Raw genomic sequence first — 23,926 nt, 5'->3', positions numbered from 1 at the left:
CTTTTCAATGTTTGTCTATGATTCTTGTTACTAAAGATATAATCCATACGCTTGTAGAGAAAGAATTTGAAAATGAGTTGGGGGAGTGTGGGCAACAGAACATCCTTTTTCAAGTTTGTCAGTGAGGATTTGGGAGGAATTTATTTCCAGAGAATGGTCAGAAGGTGCCAAATGGAGTGGGTTCAAACTCACACATGAAGCATGGGCACACAGTCCAGGTTATAATTGCAGTGCAGTGCATTGCTACACTGTCAGAAGTGCTATCTTCCATAAAGTGTTAAACCAAGTCCCATTGGCCCTTTCTGATGGATTAGAAAGGATCACAATGATCCCTCAATTTGAGGATGACGTGTGTTCAGGATCACAGGTTCCTCCTGTGCACCATCATGTGCTTGAACAGACTCATTCTGAAAGCACAGAACTTTGGGCATACAGGATATTCCATGGAACAGTGGGATCTGCATTGTGGGATTTGATTCCTTTTCTTTCCCACTCTAAAACCACTGTGCCTCATCATTAAGGTGTATTGCCTCAAAGTGTGATGCATCTTGATGGACGTGTCGTTGCCATTCAGAACGACCAGTAGGGAATTCTTCCCAGTCATTAAAGTTAATGCTGCTATACATCAAGAAGAGGTTTCGACAAAGATTTCAGATTTTGTAGCAGACTTTTCTTCGTCTTCATCGGAATGCTGACCAGTTGAGAATTGAGAAATCAGGACCTGGAGGAGGAGATGCTTTTTAGTCATCCAGATGCAGTATCCAGTCCACCGAAGTTGGTTTTGTAGGGCCTTGGCCTAAAACATGTGGGGTTAGCTTCAAGAAGGTACTTGTGTTTGTTCAACAGTGCCCCTCACCCACACTGAAGCTGGAGGATGTGGCAGAGGCATTGCTGGTGGAATTTCTCCAGCTCTCTGTGTGTCACTGATCCATGGTCCAGGTATCCCTGCAACTGCTGTGCACTCTAGGACTTCAGTTGATTTGTCTTTGTTATCGAACACTCGCTGCTGTATTTTGTAGCAGGATGAGGTGCTGCAGTTGATTGGTGTTGGATCTTTTCGTCAAAGGTAGCCTTCTGAGAGGAGTGACTGCCAAGACTTGGGACATACTCAATATTTTCCAGACTCTCCTTCAACGGATGTGGGAGCTGGAGTATGTTAGTATGTGACTGATCAGATTTGGGATGATATCAACTTTGTTTTGTCAACATTCAAGGACCAGCCAAGTCCCTTGTTGGCAGAGTTAAAGAGATCGGGAGTGGGTGAAAATCTGGTGCAAAAAGGGGAAAGCACTGCAGTGGCCCAGTGGTAATATCATTGGATTCATAAGCTAAGCAATCCCACCCCCCCCAACCTCCGTCGTGCCCTGAAAGGAATCTGTCCTTACCTGGTCAGGCCTACATGTAACCCCAGACCCAATTGTAGTTGATATTTAACTTCCCTTTGGCACTGTAATGCTCAAAAAGTAAAACTATGAACATTCTGCTGTGATATAGCAACTTGCGAGACCTCAGAATATTCCAAAGCACATCACACCAAAGTATTCTTACAGTGCCGTCACTGGTATAATATCAGGAAATAAAACAAATCAATGATAGCAATGGTATTAATGACCTGATAGTCTGCAGTGACGTTGGCTGAGGGATAGATGTTGGTGCCAGGGACAACTTCCTGTTGTCTGAAAAATGTTGTGGGATCTGCTACATCTATCCAAAAGGACAGAGCAGTTCCAAAGGACACCAGATGGTGCAGCATTGTCTCCAGGATGGGGTCTCAGCCAGAATTATAATGTGAAGTACTTGGACAAGTTGTTGTGGTTCTGTTCGCCGAGCTGGAAGTTTTTGTTGCAAACGTTTCGTCCCCTGGCTAGGCGACATCATCAGTGCTTGGGAGCCTCCTGCGAAGCGCTTCTTTGATGTTTCCTCCGGTGTTTATAGTGGTCTGTCCCTGCCGCTTCCGGTTGTCAGTTTCAGCTGTCCGCTGTAGTGGTTGGTATGTTGGGTCCAGGTCGATGTGTTTGTTGATGGAGTTTGTGGATGAATGCCATGCCTCTAGGAATTCCCTGGCTGTTCTCTGTCTGGCTTGCCCTATGATAGTAGTGTTGTCCCAGTCGAATTCATGTTGTTTGTTGTCTGTGTGTGTGACTACTAAGGATAGCTGGTCGTGTCGTTTCGTGGCTAGCTGATGTTCATGTATGCGGATTGTTAGCTGTCTTCCTGTTTGTCCTATATAGTGTTTAGTGCAGTCCTTGCATGGTATTTTGTACACTACATTCGTCTTGCTCATGTTGGGTATCGGGTCCTTCGTTCTGGTGAGTTGTTGTCTGAGCGTGGCTGTTGGTTTGTGTGCCGTTATGAGTCCTAGGGGTCGCAGTAGTCTGGCTGTCAGTTCAGAGATGCTCCTGATGTATGGTAGTGTGGCTAGTCCTTTTGGTTGTGGTATGTCCTCGTTCCATGGTCTTTCTCTTAGGCATCTGTTGATGAAGTTGTGCGGGTATCCGTTTTTGGCGAATACCTTGTATAGGTGTTCCTCCTCTTCTTTTTGCAGTTCTGGTGTACTGCAGTGTGTTGTGGCCCTTTTGAATAGTGTACTGATGCAGCTTCGTTTGTGTGTGTTGGGGTGGTTACTTTCATAGTTTAGGACTTGGTCTGTGTGTGTGTGGCTTTCCTGTATACCCTTGTAGTGAATTCTCCGTTCGGTGTTCTCTGTACCATCACGTCTAGGAATGGGAGTTGGCTATCCTTTTCTTCTTCTCTCGTGAATCGGATTCCTGTGAGTGTGGCGTTGATGATCCGGTGTGTTTTTTCTATTTCCGTGTTTTTAATGATTACGAACGTGTCATCGACATATCTGACCCAGAGTTTGGGTTGAATTTGTGGTAGGACTGTTTGTTCTAACCTTTGCATAACTGCCTCTGCTATGGACAAGTGCTACAAGGGTTGTAAGTCAAGAATATTAACTGTAAGCCATGACCATCTAAACACTCTGTTAGTAAATTATCCTTATAATATTTCATATCACTATTGTGGGCAGTGAGAAGCAGCACAACATTCAGTTATTATGAATGTTCATTAAACTTTGTAAATAAGATAATGAATAGGGCAGATTTGAAGGGAGCAATGATAACTCATTAGGAGGGATCCCTGTGTGTTAGTGTGTGTGTGTGTGTGTCTGTGTGTGTTTGTAGCAGTGTTTGTAGCACCCTGGGGTATTCACATGGGTCTCTGGACTAGGCTGGTGAGATTGCCACAACAATTATAGTGTGGTGAATGACGTCAAATAAATGCACATGCAAAACCTAATTCCAGTTGTTTAGTCAATAATGAGGACTGAAGGGGGAAAGTTACAAATCATCATTGAGGTGACTAACAGATTATATTACCCAACAGGCGGATTAAAATATTGTGCCTGAAGAACCAGGTGAAGCATTTTGAGGACACCATTGAGAATGTGCAAAGTGCAACAGAAGATATTAAGTTTCAGGTCAAGATGTTCTCATGGGCAGATTCTACAGGTGAAGATGAGGTAAACACTCCTTGTTCACTGCTCATTGCTATATTATTTTCATCATAAACATTGAATAAGAATGTCATGGCACATTTCTTCTTAACCAAAGTGATTAAGCTTCCTGAAATGTCAGGGATTAATTAAATAGTGCTGTGAATCCATTCATATTACTACATGTTTGTCCATACAAACATGAATTGGGAGCAGGAGTAAGCCATTCAGCCCCTCAAGTCTACTGTGTCATTCCATGAGATCGTGCTGATCTGTTTGTGTTTCAAATTTGCATCTTTTCCCAATAGCCTTAGATTCCTGTTGGACAAGGAAATCAATCTCCTCCCTCCACCTTAACAATATTCAATGACCCTGCCATCACCACTTTCTGAAGAAGAGAGTTCCAAAATCTCTCTGCCCTCAGTGAAACAGAATTCCCTTCATCTCTGTCCCAAAAAGGCAACATCCTTTTCCATGTCCCAAAAAGGCAACATCCTTTTCCATGTCCCAAAAAGGCAACATCCTTTTCCATGTCCATCTTGTCACAACCATTCAGCATTGTATACATTTCAAGTTACACTTCATTCTTCTAAACTCCAGTTGGGGAAAAGCCCAGCCTATCCAACCTTTCCTCATAAGAGAATTCACTCATCTGAGGACTGCAGATGCTGGAGATCAAGTGTGGTGCCAGAAAACCACAGCCAGTCAAGCAGCATCCGAGGAGCAGGAGAGTCGACGTTTCAAGCATAAGCTCTTCATCGGGAATGGGGGCTGTGGGGAAGGGGGCTGAGATAAATGATAAAGAGCTTATGCTCAAAATGTTGACTCTCCTGCTCCTTGGATGCTACTTGACTGGCTGTGCTTTTCCAGCGCCACATTTTTTGACTCCACTCATTCTAGATATCAGTCTAGTAAAGCTCCTCTGAACCTGCACCACGCATTTGCATCCTTCATTAAATAAAGAGACTAGGGGATCCAAAATGGCGGCGATCTAGAAAGATTGCGTTGCAGAGCTCCGTACCACATTGCAAGCGGGAAGAAGTCCTAACCCACCCTACCTGGACCACTGCGATATCCTGGGACGCTGGAAAGGTTGTGGAATCCCAAGAAACTGTTAGAGAACAACTTACCTGGGTTTTCGCTGTCCAGGGATGCCGAAGAAGGGAGGAGGTACGTCCGAGGCCGGGCCCGTAGCCCAGTCTGCAGCATCCCCAGACTCTATTTCCTACCAGGTCCTGAAAGTGGAGCTCACGAAATCTTGATGTTGGGCAAGCTGATAGAGGAGAAGCTGGCCCCAATCTCTATCATGCTGCAGAAGCATGAACAGCAGCTGGGAGACCTCGAGAAAAGGATGGATGAAGTAGAATACAGAATCATAGTGGGTGGAAGCTCATACTGGTTCCTCCAACGATAGGATCCAGGCCCTGGAGACTTAGTCTGTAATTTGCTTGACCAGGTTGATGATCTCAAGAACAGGGGCAGGAGAAAAAATATTCGGATTGTCGGTCTGCCAGAGGGTAAGGAAAGTGAGCAACCAGTGGAATTTATTGAGGATTGGTTGCCAAAATTCCTTAGCGTGGAGGTAGGAATGAGAAGCTTGAAGATTGAGAGGGCTCACCGGGTCACGGCGCAGAGGTCAGGTCTGGACCAATGTCCTCGTCCTATCTTGGTGATAAGGAGACAATTGTGGAAGCTTCCAGAATCCAAGGAAAGGATCCGAAAGCCCTTGTTTGCGAGGGCTCTAAGATCATGGTTCTTCCAGGACTTCTCAGCGGCGGTGATCTGGAAAAGAAAATCCTTTGATGACATTAAGAGAAGATTGAGGGAGCTCGGGATCCAGTACTCTCTGAGGTATCTGGCGATGCTTCGGATCACCTCAGATGGATCTGTACATCTCTTTGGCACGTCTGAGAAGGCAAGAGGATTTGTGGACAAACTAATTTAATCTGAACAATTTAGTATGTACAAATAGTGTGTTGTTCGGGTATGTCTCTACTTTTCCTTTTCAAAAAAAAAAGGAGGAAGCCTGGTTAGGGCTTTCTTTTCCTTTTTTTTATTGGTAATAATCTTGTCTAAACTAAGCTTGGGGGTGGCTAGGCTGTTTACTTTCAATTTCTAAGTTATGTTAAACCAAACGATGGGTGGGTACTTATTTTGTTATTCCATGGTGTATTTTCTTTCTTTCCTACTTGCTTTTGTGATGCGGCTCTAGCTAGGCGGAGGGAAAATGGTTGGGATGGCTAGATGCCTATTTATGGGCAGTTTATGCCCGTTTCAGGTATTTAAATGCCCTGGCTACTGTATTGGCAGCAGGATGGAAAGTTGGATTTTGGGATGTGTAGATGCCCTCTTTGGGCAGGGGGTGAGTTTCTCTTTTCAGCGCCATTTGCACTTTATATGTTGGTTTGGTTTTTTTTAGTTTTTGTTATATATAATCTTTGATAGCTTCGTAGGTTTGTTAACTGTAGTAGTTTTCGTTTACATAGATTTTTTTTGTTCGAAGATCTTGCGACACTAATGCTCGGCCATTTGTAATTCGAGTTCGTCCTCTCTGGAATCTATATGTTACTGCAGAAGGTTATGGCTAATGCCTTGATTAAATGGCATACCTGGAATATCAAGGGGAGTCACTCACCAATTAAGAAAATAAAGGTACTCTCGAGTCTTAGAAAGGAAAAGGTGGATATTGCTTTATTACAGAGACACACTTGGATGATAGGGAGCATTTGAAACTACAGCAGAATGGCTTTGATTGGGTTTACTTTTTATCTTTTAATACCAGAAGTAGGGGATTAGCTATATTGGTTAGGAGGAATCTCCCATTTAAGCTACTAGAGTGTGTTAAAGACGCACATGGGAGGTTTGTAATCCTCAAAGCCCTGATAAACTGGGAAGAATATGGTGTTTTAAATGTTTACTGCCCTCAGGCCCATCCCTCAAATTTCTGGTAGATGCTTTCTCTAAATTGATCAGTCTCGAGTCTTGGTATATCATTATAGGGGGAGATTTTAAATGTGTTATGGATCCCACAGTAGACAGGTTGTCCAAAGCACCCCCCCCCCCCATTCATAGGGCTCCCAATATATCAGCTGCAAAAGTGGGGTCAAAATTACGTAAGATTTTGTTGTATGCGGATGATTTATTTTGTCAAGTCCTGCATTTTCGGTGCTTCGCCTCATACAATGCATCAGCTCATTTGGCACCTTTTCAGACTACAAGATTAATTTTGCAAGATCAGAGGCTATGCCTATGGGTGGTCTTATGAAGGTGCTTGGTCTTGAGAGCCAATCTCGATTCCCGTTTAAGTGGTCACAGGGTTTTATGTATTTCATTATTCATTACTCCAGTTTTTTGATCGGTCTTTTAAAGCTAATTTTGTTCAATTATTTGACAAAATCAAACAAGACCTTCAAAGATGGGAGGCACTTCTGGCCTCATAGTTTGGTCAGATAGCTCTTATTAAGATGAATATTCTCCTCCGTTTGTTCTACCCTATACAAATGCTCCCCCTGATTTTTGATAAACAAATGTCTAGGTGACTGAACAGCTGGTTCAGCTCTTCCATTTGGCATCGTAAGCAGCCCCTTATTAAATGAGCTAACCTGCAGTTGCCTCACAGGCTGGGGGGAGTGGATCTCCCGGACATTAAAAACTATCAACTAAGCTTGTTTATTTTACGTGAGTGATTGGGCTTGTGGGGACCCTTTTTCAATATGGTTAGATATTGAAACCTCTCAGGCAAAGTGTCCCCTTACTAGCTTGCTGTCTTTGGACAAAATGAGGACAGTTAAGGAATATTGCCATCACCCAATAGTTATCAATACTGTTAAAGCATAGAGGGCAATTTGGCAGAGGGAAGCCAATATTGGCAAAACATCTTTTCTTACACCCATAGTGGGTATGCCTGGTTTTCAACCGGGGGGTGATGGTTTCAGGACACAAACATTGGGCAGCTAGGGCCGTGTCTTGCATGGGTGATTTATTTGAGGAAGACACAATTATGTCTTTTGATCAGTTAGCGCAGAAGTATGATTTATCTAGCAGGGATCTCTTTCAAGTTAATGATTTTATTCAAAAAAAGACTACACTCTTGATTGATCCCTACAAATCCGACATAGAGAGGAGGGTGCTCAGTGTTAAGAGTACACGTTCTGTCAGCACTTTATATCATTGACCGGTGGGGGCGGCCCCTCAGATGAGTTTGATCAGCTTTGCAAGCGTGGAAGAGAGAGCTAGGCATTGAGGTCTCCTCAGAGACATGGGAAGATATTTGGGAAAATGCAAGAAAGATATCAGTTTGAAATAGGACCCATGCTTTTCAGTTCAAGATTCTCCACTGGGTCCATTTGCTCCGGATCGTTTGTCAAAGTTTAAACCAGGAGTATCTTCAACATGTCCCAAGTGTCTCTGCCTCTGGTCCTGTGGTAGGCTTCAAACATACTGGAGCACTGTGGCAGGTGCGATGGTGGGGATTTTGGGTGTAAGGGTGGAGAAGGACCCAATCTCTCCTCTTCTTGGCCTGCCCAGTGTATTCCCTGTAGATGTGCATAAGAAAAAACTTTTCAACATCCTCACTTTCTGTGTAAGAAAGAATATCTTGTTAGGTTGGGTGTCCTAAAATCCCCTGGGCCTTTTGGGTTGGCATAAGATTGTTATGGAGCATATCCCCTTGGAGTTTCTTACAAGTATGGTACACCACAAAACTGAGAATTGCTTTAAGATATGGCGCCCCCTTTTGGAATACCTGGACACAGATTTGTCTGCCACACTAATAAAGACCTTTATGTAGCCGTAACAATTGGGTGTTGCGAGTCCAATATCCAGAGAAGGGGAACTGTGAACGTATGAATATGTGAAAATTAATACTCTTGATATTAGAGAGTTAGTGTTTTGTTTTGCTGAGCTGTATGATTATTATTTATTAGTTTGTTGTTAGTTATTATTTATTTAGTTAAGTAGTTAGTTGGGGGTTTTTTATACATTTAATCATTTGTACAGGAGGGCGGTTTGGGTTTTTTACATTTTATTTTGTTTCTTTCGTATTGTTCAGAACTGTTTTGTTTTGTATTTGTTGTAATATTTTTAAAAAACTATTTTTCAATAAAAGCATATTTTTTAAAAAAGACTAAAACTGCACACAATATTTGAGATATCAATTTACCAAAGTCCTGAAGCGTAGCATCCTCACTTTCATATTCAATTTCTCTCTTAATAAAGGCTAGCCTTTATTTGCATACTAACAGAAGACTGGAGGTTGGCTACCGTGGTACCACAATTTAAGAAAGGTGGTAAGGAAAAACCAGACCGGTTAGGAACTCGAGACTGATGAGCCTGATTTTTGTGGTGGGGAAGTTGTTGGAGGGAATCCTGAGGAAAAGAATTTATATGTATTTGGAAAGCACTGATAGGGATAGTGAACATGGCTTTGTGGGTGGGAAATCGTACCTCACTAACTTGATTGAGTGTTTTGAAGACGGAACAAAGAGGATTGATGAGGGCAGAGCAGTGGATGGGATCTATATGGACTTCAGTAAGGTTTCTTATGGTAGATTGGTTAGCAAAGTTAGATCACACAGAATACAGGGAGAACTAGCTATTTGGATGCAGAACTGGCTCAAAGGTAGAAGACAGAGGGTCGTTGTGGAGGGTTGCCTTTCAGACTGGAGCCCTGTGACCAGTGATGTGCCACAAGGATTGGTGCTGGGTCCACTGACTATTGTCATTTATGTAAATAAATTGGATGTGAACATAGGAGGTATAGTTAGTATGTTTGCAGATGACACGGAAATTGGAGGTTTAGTGGACAGTGAAGGTGGTTACCTCAGTACAATGGGATCTTGATCAGGTTTAGATTAGATTAGATTACTTACAGTGTGGAAACAGGCCCTTCGGCCCAACAAGTCCACACCAACCCTACGAAGAGCAACCCACCCAGACCCATTCCCCTACATTTACCCCTTCACCTAACACTGCAGGTAATTTAGCGTGGCCAATTCACCTAACCTGCACATCTTTGGACTATGGGAGGAAACCGGAGCAAACCCACACAGACACGGAGAGAATGTGCAAACTCCACACAGACAGTTGCCTGAGGCGGGAATTGAACCCGGGTCTCTGGTGCTGTGAGGCAGCAGTGCTAACCACTGTGCCATCGTACCGCCAGGTGAGCCAATGGGCTAAGGAGTGGCAGATTGAGTTTATTTAGATTAAATGCGAGGTGCTGCATTTTAGAAAGAAAAATCAGGGCAGGACTTAAACACTTAATGGTAGGATCCTGGGGAGTGTTGCTGAACAAAGTGCAGGTTCATAGTTCCTTGAAAGTGGAGTCACAGGTAGATAGGATAGTGAAGAAGGCGTTTGGTATGTTTCCTTTATTGGTCATTGCATTGAGTATGAGAGTTGGGAGGTCATATTGTGGCTGTTCAAGATATTGGGTTAGGCCACTGTTGGAATGCTATGTGCAATCCTGGTCTTCTTACTAAAGGAAGGAAGTTATGAAACTCGAAAGGGTTCAGAAAAGATTAACAATGATGTTGCCAGGGTTGGAGGGTTTGAGCAAGAGGGAGAGGCTGAATAGACTGGAGTTACTTTCCCTGGAGTGTCTGAGGCTGAGGAGTGACTTTATAAAGGTTTATAAAATCATGAGGGGCATGGACAGGATAAATAGACAAGGTCTTTTCCCAAGGATGATAAAATCCAAAACTAGAGGGTATAGGTTTAAGGTGAGAGGGGAAAGCTATAAAAGGGATCTCAGGAGCAACTTTTTAAAGCAGAAGATCATGGTGTATGGAATGAGCTGCCAGAGGAAGTGGTGATGGCTGGTACAATTACAGCATTTAAAAGGCATCTGGATGGGTATATGAATAGGAAGGGTTTAGAGGGATATTGGTCAAATGCTGGCAAATGGGACTCTATTTATTTAGGATATCTGATTGGCATGGACGAGTCGGACTGAAGGATCTATTTCCATGCTGTATATATCTATAACTCCTATGACTCTATAATTTCTTGTGACTTATTCACTGGAACACTTAGATCCTTCTGCACCTTATAATTCTGCAGTCTTTCTACATTTAAATAATATTCTTCAGTTTCAGTCTTCTTTGTAAAGTGAACATCTGATTTTCCCACTGTATATTCCATCTACCAGACATTTGCTCAGCATTCCCTGATACAACATGTGTTTATCTGCAACTTCTTGTGTCCTTTCCTACCTATCTTAGTGTTGTCTGAAAATTTAGCCACTGAGCCTTTGCTCTCTTTACCTGACAAAGGAGCAGCACTCCAAAAGCTTGTACTTTCAAATAAGCCTGTTGGTCTATAACCTGGTGTGTGAGATTTTTAACTTTGTCCCCTCACAAAAGTTGCGGATATAAATTGTAAAATATTTTGGTGCAGCACATGCAACACATGCTGCCAATCAGAAAATGACCCATTCTTTGACATATTCTTTGTTTTCTGCCAGTCAGCCAATCTTCCATTGTTACTGATATGTTACCTCTACAGCATGTGCTTCTGCTTTGCACAATAATTTTTTTTATGTAACACCTTGTCAAAAGTCTCCCTTCCTGCAGATGATACTTTTCAGCCCAAAGGAAACTCTCCTGAATCTAGTGAATTTGGAAAGTTAACACCAGTGCATCTGCTATCCCATTACCCACCCTAAGATGAAGTCCAGCTGGACCTATACACCTGTGAGCTCAGAGGTCCAATTGTTTGGTTACTAACAACTTTGTCATTATTGTAATTTCACAAGTTCCTCTCCGTCTACCACCTGATTTGGTGTTGTTGGAATGTTGGTCCTGGAATGTTGTTGCATTCTCTATAGTGAAGACACAGCAAAATGCTTGTTCACTTCATCCGTCATTTCCTTATTATCCACTGTTAAATCCCCAATCTCACTCACTAAAGACCAATGCTCACTTTAGTTTTGCTTGTCTTGTTAAATTACCTGTATAAACTCTCGCTATCCATTTTTACATTCCTAGTTTGCTTCCTCTCATTATCTAATTTCTTCCTTTCAGATTAACCTTTCAATCATCCTCTGTTGTTCTTTATATTCTGACCAATCATCCAACCTGCCTCTCACCTTTGCGTAGTTATGTGCATTTTCTTCACATTTGATACTTACTCTGGTTAACCATGGGGAGGGGGGAATCTCTTTGTAAGATTTTTCTTCAGTGCAGAAGCATAATTATTCTGATCATTCTGAAATATCCCCTTAAATATCTGCCACTGCTTCTCTATTCACATTCAGACCACACAAGTGCCAGTGAATGACCATCTCCAACAAGAGAGAATCTAACCATTGTCCTTTAACGTTCAAAAGTATTACCATCACTGGATTTCCCACTGTCAGCATCTTGAGAGTTACCATTGACCAGAAACTGAACTGGATTAGCCAAATAAATACAGTGACTACCAGAGCAGGTTAGAGGCGAGGAATCCTGCAGAGTAACTCTCATCTTGACTCCCCAAAGCCTATCCATCATCTACCTATAAAGCATTTGTGAGGAATGTGCTGTAATACTCCCCACTTGCCAGCTCCAACAACACTCAGGAAGCTTGACACCATCCAGACAAAGCAGCCTGCTTGATTGGCACCTCTGCCACTACCTTCAATGTTTACTCTCTTCACTACGAATGCACAGTTGCAGCAGTATGGATCATCTACAAGATGCACTGCAAGTAACTCACTAAGGCTTCTTCAACAACATCTTCCAGACTTGCAAATCTGGAAGAACATGGATAGCAGATGCCCGCAAGCATCAGCTGCTGCAGTGCAATTTCATCCCATTTTCCAGAGCATTAACTTGGGACTCTGAGTTGCAGAGCAAGTGAACACCACTGTCTTGAGTTTAAGTCAGATGGGAGTACACTGGAATGGTCCAGTCTGGAGATAAACAGCTGAGGGTGAGGATGTCATCAGCAGATAAACTAAAGAAGACAGAGCATCAGTGGAAGTGAACGTAGTGATCTTGTGATGTTGCAGATGTGAGGTTGATAGCTCCTCTTCAGATCAAATGCATCACCAGGGTTGCAAAGAGTTAGTTCAACCCCCAACGGTTGCTGGGGAGAGTTAGAGTTAGTGGCTGGGGACCCAAGACAATTCTTTGTTATCCTTTCATGGAATATTGACGACACTGGCTGGTCCAGCTTTATTGCCAGCCCTAATGGCCCTGGAGAAGGTGACAGTGAAGAAACAGTGATATAGATCCAGGTCAGTAGGGTGTGTGGCTTGAAAGGGAACAGAAAGCGGCTACGGGCCAGTGTTTCCTCACCAGTGCAGAAATGAGTCACAGGGACAGTGAGGACTGCAGATGCTGGAGATCAGAGCTGAAAATGTGTTGCTGGAAAAGCGCAGCAGGTCAGGCAGCATCCAAGGAACAGGAGAATAGACGTTTCGGGCATGATTCCTGAAGAAGGGCTTATGCCCGAAACGTCGATTCTCCTGTTCCTTGGATGCTGCCTGACCTGCTGTGCTTTTCCAGCAACACATTTTCAGAAATGAGTCACACCCCAGTATAGCCTTGCAGGTTATGGCAATGTTACTTGTCAGCAGGCAACAGTGCAGCAACCTAGAAATTTCACAAACCGAACTTTTCATGTTATTGTACATGTGCAGCCACACACCGTTGTAGGATGGATTTCAAACAATGATGAGACAATATAGGAAAAAGAATGCTTGGTGGCATGGTGTAAAGATAACAATCTCTTCCTCAAAGTCAGCAAAACTAAAGACTTCAGGAAGCAACATGGAGAGCACGCCCCGATCTACATCAAAGGTGCTGAGGTGGAAGAGAATTGAGAGCATATGTTCCAGGTCTGATGATAACCAATGATCTATTCTGGTCCACCTATGTTGCTGTGATGGTCAGGAAAGGACAACAATGCTTCTCCTTCCTCAGAAGGCGAAGGAAATTCGGCATATCTATAAACACACACATTTTTAAAGATGCAACATAGAAAGCATTCTATCCGGATGCTTCCGGTATGGCAACTACTCTGCCCAGGACTGTACGAAACTACTGAGTTGTAAACACAGCCTACTCCATCATGCAAGCCAACCTTTTATCCACTGACTCCATCTACACTTTTCACTGCCGCAGGAGGGCAGAAAACATAACCAAAGACCCCTCCCAGCCCATGTATAATCTCTTCCAACCTCTTCTATCAGGCTGTGGGTGCAAAAGCCCAAACATACATATCAACAGATTCAAGAACAGCTTCTTCCCCACTGTTATTAGACTTCTGAATGAACCTCTCAATTTTACCTTTAATGTTAATCTCGCTCTTTGTGCACCTTATCTGCAGCCATAAAATTGTTTTCTTTGCTCTGTTTTAATGCCCTAATGCACTTTGTATGGTATGATCTGCCTGTACTGCACTCAGACTAAAACTTTTCACTGTACCTAGGTACATGTGACAAGAATAATTCAAATCAATATAAAGGAGATGCACACTTAAATAAATCATGCATGCACTCCAAAACAATTAGATTTGTTGCCAAAATGTTCTGGTATGTGCATTCCTGCAATTCTGCTGATTTGCATTTTCCCAATTTTAAGTACTTTACCACAAGTGGCCTTCCCCTAGCAGATTGCGCCCTAACTCTGGAATCTCCTCCCCTCAAATCGGTCCACCATTAAATAGTAGCACCGTGGTTGAGTGGTTAGCAGGGTTCAGTTTCAGCTTTGGGTGACTGTGTGGAGTTTGCACATTCACCATGTGTCTGCATGGGTTTCTTCTAGGTGTTCCGGTTTCCTTCCACAGTCCAAAGATATACAGGTTAGGTGGATTGGCCATGCTAAATTGTCCCACAGTGTCCAAGGATATGTACGTGGATTAGTTATGGTAAATACAGGGAATAAGGTAGAGGGCTAGGTCTGGGTGGGTTGCTCTTCAGAGGAACAGTGCAAATTCGAGAGGCTGAATGGCCTCTTTCTGCACTGTAGGGATTCTATGATTCAAATAAATTAGATTTAAAGATAAGTTGCTGCCACATTAGAATAAAATTGGTTGCAGGATCTCAAAACTGCATTGTTGCACACCATTTCTGTTTTAGAAAAAGGTATTTCAACAGTTGGACCAGGGCCTTGCGAAGCTGCATCAGATGTGCTTTAAGGACAGCCAGGTACCAGAGGATACTTTGCAGAAACTGAAGAATGTTGAAGGTGAGATCCACAGGTTGTTGGATTGCATTGATGCAGCTGCATCAGCGACGACAGTCAGCAGCATCCTGAAGAGAAAACAGAAAGAGGATGCAGATAGGTGAGGACATTGTCAAGCTGATGTTTGTTTGAGTTAGATTACCAGGAGTAAGTGCCACCAAGCTTTGAAAGGTGTTCAACTTCTCTGTCACAAAGGATTCCACCCATTCCACAGAGAGATCAGAGGTTTGTGCCATGGACAGTCCTGTGTTGGGTAAGGTCTGGTTTTGCTGGAAGCCCTGCATTGCTTTATGAAGGGGGGTTTTGTGTGTTGTTTGACCATGCTGCAAACACCAAGTGTCACAATTTGTTAAGGGTACCTACCTGTCCCTGGTGTCACACAGCATAGATCTGGCTTTGGTGCCATCGCACAGTCCGTTCAGTTCTGTCGGACTCGACCACCCGGCCCTTGTCAAAAGGCCTGGGCAGAGAAACCACCATGCGGTTCAATGTTCTTGTATAGTCCTGCAGGACAGATGGATCCTGGAGGATGGTTCCCAAGCAGACATTCATTTGGCACATGTCTCATCGTCAGAACCTTCAAACAAGCACCAAGATGTAGCTTGACTGGTACTGAGCAAGACCCTCCCTATCTGATCCTTCACACACAGTCAAGTCTCAGTCATTCTGCTTCTCTGAAAGTGTCTGTGATGGGGATGAGACCATTGTCCATTCTTTCAAGAGTGTTTCATTGCAGTGAACATCTGGAGTGAGAGGCGGTGTTTTTTGTTTTGTCGACATCACAGTGTCATAGAGATGTACAGCACGAAACAGACCAGATACCCTAAATAAATCTCGTCCCATTTACCAGTATTTGGCCCATATCCTTCCAAACCTTTTCTATTCAATGTACCCATCCAGACATCTTTTAAATGCTTTATTTGTAACAATCTCCATCATTTCCTCTGGCAGCTCATTCCATGCATGCACCACCTTCTGCGTGAAGAAGGTGTCCCTTAGGTCCCTTTTAAATCTTTCCCTTTACACCTTAAACCTATACCCTCTAGTTTTGGACTCCACTATCCTGGATAAACCACCTTGGCTATTCACCCTGTCCATGCCCCTCATGATTTCATAAGGTGACCCCTCAGCCTCCAATGCTCCAGGGAAAACAGCTCCAGCCTATTTAACTCTCCCTGTAGCCCAAATCCTCCAACTCTGGCAACATCCTTGTAAATCTTATCTTCACTCTTTCAAGTTTGATAATATCTTTGCTGTACCAGGGAGACCAGAATTGGATGTGACATTCTTAAATTGTCCTAACCAATGTCCTGTACAGCTGCAACATGACATCCCAACTCCAATATTCAATGCACTGACCAATAAAGGCAAGTCGTCGTCTTCACTACCCTGTCTACATGTGACTCCACCTTCAAAGAACTATGAAGCATCACCCTAAGGTCTCTTTAATTGGCAACCACTCACCAGATCCCTACGATTAAATGTATAGGTCTGCCCTGGTTTACCAAAATGCAGCACTTCACATTTATCTAAATTAAACTTCATCTACCACTCATTGACCCATCTGGTCAAGGGCCCATTGTACTTTGAGATAACCTTCTTAACTGTCCACAACACCTCCAGTTTTGGTGTGATTGGCAAACTTACTAACCATTCCTCCTATATTCATCCAAATCATTTATGTAAATAACAAAAATCAGTTGATCCAATACCTGTCCTTGCAGTACATCGCTCGTCACAGGCTTCCAATTCCAAAAACAACACTCTACCATCACCTTTTGTCTCCTGCCTTCAAGTCAAATTTATATCCAAATGGCTAGCTCCCCCTGGATTCCATGTGATCTAATTTGCAGAACCTTGTTGAAAGCTTTACTGAAGTTCAAATAATCAACATCAACTGTTCTGCTTCATCAATCATCTTTGTCACTTCTTCAACAAACCATCATCTCCCAGATAATCCACAACCTCATCACCTCTGGGGATCTCCCACCCACAGCCTCCAGCCTCTGTCCATGAACCCCGCACTGCCCGATTCTGCATCCTACCGAAGATTCACAAACCTGACTGCTCCCACTCGACCTATTGTCTCAGCCTGCGCATGTCCCACTGAACACATCTCTTCCTAACTCAACACCGCCCTGTCCCCCTTAGTCCAGGAACTCTCCACCTATGTTCGTGACACCACCCATGCCCTTCACATCCTCCAAGGTTTTTGTTTCCCCAGCCCCCAACGCTTCATCTTCACCATGGATATCCGGTCCCTGTACATATCCATCCGCCATGACGAAGGCCTCCAAGCCCTCTCTTTCTTCCTCTCACACCGTCCCAACCAGTACCCTTCCACTGACACCCTCCTCTGACTGGCTGAACTGGTCCTCACCCTCAACAACTCTCCTTCTAATCCTTCCACTTCCTCCAAACCAAAGGGGTAGCCATGGGCACCAACATGGCACCCAGCTATGCCTGCCTGTTTGTCGGATACGTAAAACAGTAGTTACACCGGCACCACTCCCCACCTGTTCCTCTGCTACATTAATGCTGTATCAGCACCACCTCATGCTCTCACGAGGAGGTTGAACAGTTATCTCTCAGCCCTGACCCACAAGCCTCATTCCTGATGAAGGGCTTATGCCCGAAACGTCGATTCTCCTGCTCCTCGGATGCTGCTTTCCCAGCACCACACTCTTGACTCTGATCTCCAGCATCTGCAGTCCTCACTTTCTCCTTCAAAAAACCCAATCAAGTTAATGAAACATGATTTCCCATGCACAAAGCCATGTTGACTGCCTTTCCAAATACATGTAAACCCTGTCCCTTAGGATCCCCTCTGACAAATTACCCACTAGATGTTCATCCTGAACAGTGTGCTTTATGGGTTGCTCCCATGGATGTCCACCTAGACAAACATCAATAGCTACTGGAGGGCTGTGGACACGGTGAAAGATGGTCTGCCCAACACTTGTCAGCCTTCCAGCGCAAAGAGCTACGGATGGCCTGTCCCAGTTTGGCATATTCCAAGGACCAGGAATGCATGTTGAGGGCTGTAGTAAAGCTTTGAGCATCCACTGTTGAGTCTCAATGGGGAAAGGTCCCTGTCTAAGGCATTTCCACCATTGGGGTGCGAATCTGTTTGACATCTTTGGGCTGCATGTTTCTTAACAAGTGTCACTTACTGTATGGGACACAGTTGAACTGAATTGTTGTCTAATTTGAAAGGCTACAATATTTACTTTCTGAATGAAATAACTTGACAATGTTGCTAGTGGCTCACCCTTGGAGCTGTAGAGATGCCCTCATTGTGAGACTGCACTCCAGGTGATCGAAAATATATTTGACCAGCAGCTGGGTGTAAAAGTACGTTTCCCACTGACATTAAAAGCTGGACAATTCCTCTAACAAATCAAAGAATTGCATTTCTGTAGTGCTTTTCATATCCTCAGGAAATCTCACAATGCTTGACAACAAATATAATCTTTCAAGTATGGTTCCTGTTGCAGTAAAGCTTCCACCAGAAATGGGACAAGCCTCTGTACAGCCCTGGAGTTCAGAATGGGTTATTTTCTCACATTAGGGCTGTGAGACTTAAACTCCTGTGTTCGGAGGTGAGACTGAGCGCAGCAAAGCCACGGCAGCTTCCAAACTGAACAGCACACGGAGGACAGTGATGACCCAGTGGTATTGTCACTGGACTGTCAATCCAAAGACCCAGGTAATCCTCTGGGCACCTGGGTTTGAATCCTGCCACGGCTGACGGTCGAATTTCAGTTCAATGAAAATCTGGAATTAAGTGTATAATGATGACCATGAATCCATTGTTAATTGTCGTAAAAACCTATCTCTTTCACTAATATCCTTGAGGGGAGGAATCTGCCATCTTTACCTGGTCTGGACCATATGTGACTCCAGACCTACAGCAATGTAGTTGACTCTTAAACATCCTCTGAGCAATTCATGATAGGCAATAAATGCTGCCTAATCACTGATGCCCTCATCCCATTAATGAATATTATAAAAAAAACACACTGCCACTGTTTCTAGAGCAGGAACTGAGAAAATTGAACAACTGACTTGACAGTTCATTGATAGTTTCTAGTGTTTGAAATCGTGTTCTGTGTTCATTCACGAGATGTATTTATTTTTATCCACAGCATTCTTGATAACTAGTTCAGCTTTCACTACCAGCTGGAGTGTGATAAAAGGCATGTTCTGTTCTTTATCTTAGGCTGCAAGAAGAAATGATGTCTCGTATAAAAAGTTCAATGGAAGCAAGGAATAAAAATCGACGGGAAGCAGCACTAAGAGATACACAGAAACGGGTAGATACTTCTCAGATGTAAATCATTCTGCATCATGTGAAGTGCTTTCATCTCCAAACTAATGTCCTTGAGGGAAGGAAACTGCCATCCTTTTTTTATATATATATATATATATATACACACATTATATATTTTATATATACATTAAGGACAAAAAGGTAACTAGGGAGAGAATAGGACCCCTCAAAGATCAGCAAGGCAGCCTATGTGTGAAGCTGCAGGAGATGGACGACTTACTAAACGAGTGTTTTGCATCAGTATTTAATGTGGAGAACGACATGGAAGATATAAAATGTGGGGAAATAGATGGTGACATACTGAAAAATGTCCATATTACAGAGGAGGAGGAGCTGGAAGTTTTGAAATGCATAAAAGTGGGTAAATCCCCAGGACCCGATCAGGTGTACCCTAGAACTCTGTGGGAAACTAGGGAAGCGATTGCTGGGCCTCTTGCTGAGATATTTGGATCATCAATAGTCACAGGTGAGGTGCCGGAAGACTGGAGGTTGGTTAACGTGGTGCCACTATTTAAGAAGGGTGGTAAGGAAAAGCCAGGGAACGATAGACCAGTGAGCCTGACATCAGTGGTGGGCAAGTTGTTGGAGGGAATCCTGAGGGACAGGATGTATGGACTGTATTTGGAAAGGCAAGGACTAAGGGATCGTCAACATGGTTTTGTGTGTGGGACATCATGTCTCACGAACTTGATTGAGTTTTTTGAAGAAGTAACAAAGAGGATTGATGAGGGCAGAGTAGTGGACGTGATCCATATGTACTTCAGTAAGGTGTTTGACAAGGTTCCCCATGGGAGACTGGTTAGCAAGGTTAGATCACATGGAATACAGGGATAATTAGCCATTTGGATACAGAACTGGCTTGAAGGTAGAAGGCAGAGGGTGGTGGTGGAAGGTTGCTTTTCCGACCGGAGTGCCACAAGGATCGGTGCTGGGTCCACTACTTTTCGTCATTTATATAAATGATTTGGATGTGAACACAGGAGGTGTAGTTAGTTAAGTTTGCAGCTGACACCAAAATTGGAGGTCTAGTGGACAGCGAAGAAGGTTACCTCAGAGTACAGCAAGATCTTGATCAGACGAGCCAATGAGCTGAGGAATGGCAGATAAGAGTTTAATTTAGATAAATGTGAGATGCTACATTTTGGAAAAGCAGATCAGAGCAGGACTTATACACTTAATGGTAAGGTCCCAGGGAGTATTGCTGAACAGAGACCTTGGAGTGCAGGTTCATAGCTCCTTGAAAGTAGAGTCGCAGGTAGTTAGGATGTGAAGAAGGTATTTGATATGCTTTCCTTTATTGAATATAGGAGTTGGGAGGTCATGTTGCGGCTGTTAGGCCAGTTTTGGAATATTGCGTGCAGTTCTGGTCCCCTTCCGATCTGAAAGATGTTGTGAAATTTGGAAGGATTCAGAAAAGATTTACAAGGTTATTGCTAGGGTTCAAGGATTTGTGCTATAGGGAGAGGCTGAACAGGCTGGGGCTGTTTTCCCTGGACCATCGGAGGCTGAGGGGTGACCTTATAGAGGTTTATAAAATTATGAGGGGTATGGATAGGATAAAAAGGCAAAGTCCTTTCCCTGGGGTGGGGGAGTCCAGAACTAGAGGGCATAGGTTTAGGGTGAGTGTGAAAGTATATAAAAGGGACCCAAGGGGCAACCTTTTCACGCAGAGGGTGGTGTATATGGAATGAGCTGCCAGAGGAAATGGTGGAGGCTGGTCCAATTGCAGCACTTAATGGCATCTGGATGGGTAAATAAATATGAAGGGTTTATAGGGATATGGGCCAAGTGCTGGCAAATGGGACTACATTTATTTAGGATATCTGATTGGCATGGACAAGTTGGACCAAAGAGTGTGTTTCTGTATTGTGCACCTCTACAGCTCTATCTGCTTCCACTACCTCTTCAGGCAGCGTGTCCCAGATTATAATTTGCTACGTTTAAAAAAAATTCTTATTCTCAGAGCCTCTAGTTCTTTTCAATTCCCTGCAATCTAAGCTCTCTGGTTACTGATTCTGCTGCCACAGGAGACGGTTTCTCCTTATCTGACTGTACTCTTCCATGACTTTGAAAAGAAAACAACAGGATGTAACGGAGTGCAGCGAAAGGTTAAGTGAGCTGTACAAGCTGGGTTACTGTCAGAGAAATGGCACAGACAGTCTGGGCTGAATTGGCCCCCTTCTCCTGTGTCACCATTCTGTGAATCTGTTAAAACTTCCCAAAACCATTTCTGCTCTATGGAACACAATTGCAGCTTATCTAGTCTGTTGAACTAAAATTTCACACGGAATCACAACATGGTTACAACTTGCAGGAGGCTATTTGGTCAATCTGGTCAGTGCTGGCTGGCTGCCCTTTTCCCAAACTCCTGGCAGATTTTTTCAGGTTCTTATTTAATTTTCATTGAAAGCCATGACTGAACCTGCCTCCACACACTGAGGCAGTGCTCCAGATTGAAACCATTCACGGTGTTTAAAAAAAAAAGAGTATCTTGCCCCCACTTCTGCTAGTGGGGTCTCTCCCTCTCTGCTCTGTTCAGGTCCTTCGCGATTCTGAGTGCTTCGAACAAAACTCCCCTCCACCCTCTTCTCCAAGGGCAATATCCCCAGCTGCTCCAATCTGTCCGTGAGACCATTATAGCAGAATTTAGGCATTCAGCTCTTTGAGTCTGCTCTACCATTCAATCATGGCTGATAGGTTTTTCAACCCCATTTTCCAGCTCTCTCCAGACCATTCATTATTCTGTAAGTTTCAATCAGATTCTCCACCCCCCCCCCCCCCCCTCCCCTTTTAATTCCACCAAGTAATGAAAGTCTCTCACCCCCGGAAACATTTTTGTAAGCGGCATGGTGGCTCAGTGGTTAGCACTGCTGCCTCACAGCACCAGGGTCCCAGGTTCGATTCCAGCATGTGTGTGTGTGTGTGTGTGTGGAGTTTGCACATTCTCCCCGTGTCTGCATGGGTTTCCTCCCACAGTCCAAAGATGTGCAGGTCAGGTAAACTGGCTATGCTAAATTGCCCGTAGTGTTAGGTGCATTAATGAGAGGGAAATGGGTCTGGGCGTGTTACTCTTCGGAGGGTCGGTGTGGACTGGTTGGGCCGAAGGGCCTGTTTCCACACTATAGGAAATCTAACTGATTCTAATCAAGCTTTACCTGCACCTTTATAAAATCTTCACAGCTACCAAAGACATGATGTACAGGCTGGAGCAGTACTGAAACTCAAATAAATTTTAAAAAATTTTTCCAACAGTTGGGTCGAAAGCTGGTGTATCGCTCAGAGCCCATCAGAGACAAAGGGAAAGGGAATGATGCAGTAAATAACGAAATTGAAGAGGTCAATGAAGAAGAGTTCTTTTTCACTTAAGAGTCAAGAGTTAAACCTCGTTGTTTTGTGTTCTGTAAATTATTTATTGATATTCAGCTGTTCATTATTAAGGTTGATAGCAAAGATATAACTGGAATGTTTGTGTATTGCTGTTCCATGTCTATTGTCCTTATACACCATTCCACTCAAGGTCAAAAGGCACAAGATCTTCTGAGAAGGCATGTTGCAAGACACCTGACTTTTTTTTTTAATATACCACAGGACACATTGTGTGGTTCGGCTGCACGTACTACTGCCCATTTTTATTGGGAGTGAGATTTAAAATGTTTTAAACCAGTATATGTCCAATACATTAGCCACATGCAACTTATGACAGACTAGTGTAACTTACAAATCTGAACGAAATTGTATAGGGCACTGTCATTGGGCATGCAATCTCATTGTGAATGCTTTACTTCAAGATTGGGGTAAAAGAGATCTGCAAACCATTTCTGAAAACAAGTCAGGAGAATTGTTATTTCCAAAGAAAAAGCAGAGATTGCAGATTTTATTTATCATGCTGAGTGTCTTTACTTGCCAGGATACTGACTGATACTGTAGATGTTCGACTAAATACACACATGAAATGGCTGGTTTGTGCATGTATGTCTGCTCACACCAGGTATTTCCATGATAATTACTACAAGTGATTTTATCACACGTGAATAGCCAGTTAATCTACTAGACAGCACTGGATTAAAGCAACATTTATCCCTTTACTGACATGTATACGATCTCTTCTAAGATGTGGGATTCCTTCAAAAGAACATTAGGACCAGTTTCTGGCTCTAGCCTGCCGTAAAACTTATGAGATGATATGCTAAAACGGTGTTGCTTATTAAATGGTTCTGATAAGCTGCCATTTAAGGCAATGGTGGGAGTGATATATAAAGTGACATTGATTCAGAATATAATCTTGGATACACTTGGTGAGACTGTTTCAGTGGTACCTTTCACTGGCATCTCTTCCTTCTACTTTTAACTTCAACATCCTACATTCTCCTTGTCCTGAGTGACTAATGACTTAGCTTTCCTAAATATTTCACTCAGCAACGGAGGGATTTTCCAATATCAGCATTGAGTGCTCACAGATAAGGTACAGAATGGCCACTTCAAGAAGTTAAAACTCCTTCTTCTCTTCCAAAAAAAAAATGACCTGAGGACAACCTTCACTAACAGTAATCCATTAGCATTTGCTCTTCAAGGACCACAGTCATGTCCTTCACAGTAGAGAAAAGGAAAACACATGTTCTCAGGGTCCAAATGCAAACCTTCCTTTGTAGTATTCCTTCACTTCAAATTACTGTTAAATAAACTTTTCATAATGTCTGCTGTAGAAATGCAATTTTGTTATTGTTCTCAACTATTGTGCAATTTTGCTGTTTTTCAATATTTTGCTAATTGTAGCGTTTGTAGGATATTGCAATACAAATTGTAATGTATTGTATGTATTGTAGTGTAGTGTTTGTATCCTAGTGTAAGGATGGGCTGTTACTTTCAAGGGATTTTAATTAAAAGCGGTTTAAAAAATAATGGTCTACATTCTTTTTGAGCGAAGAT

The 23,926-nt window shown here is 43.2% G+C and overlaps 1 protein-coding gene across 1 annotated transcript in view; it reads left to right on the top strand.

Annotated features, from left to right (window-relative positions):
- The window catches only part of LOC122561440 (coiled-coil domain-containing protein 38-like), a 72,171-nt gene extending 49,614 nt beyond the window's left edge, over positions 1-22,557 (top strand). Inside the window, exons 7-10 of the mRNA XM_087999723.1 lie at positions 3,388-3,523; positions 14,562-14,767; positions 18,890-18,983; positions 22,253-22,557. Coding sequence (XP_087855849.1) covers positions 3,388-3,523; positions 14,562-14,767; positions 18,890-18,983; positions 22,253-22,366 — 550 coding nt within the window. The 3' untranslated portion in view covers positions 22,367-22,557. The remainder of the gene's footprint in view (positions 1-3,387; positions 3,524-14,561; positions 14,768-18,889; positions 18,984-22,252) is intronic.
- Positions 22,558-23,926: the final 1,369 nt, after the last annotated feature.

This window comes from Chiloscyllium plagiosum, unplaced genomic scaffold, assembly GCF_037043375.1.
Source record: "Chiloscyllium plagiosum isolate Xiang-an unplaced genomic scaffold, Cpla_swu_hap1 HiC_scaffold_23, whole genome shotgun sequence".
In the NCBI taxonomy this organism is placed as follows: Eukaryota; Metazoa; Chordata; class Chondrichthyes; order Orectolobiformes; family Hemiscylliidae; genus Chiloscyllium; species Chiloscyllium plagiosum.
The sequence above is the reverse complement of the archived record's forward strand: the minus strand, read 5'-3'. Positions and strand labels throughout refer to the sequence as shown.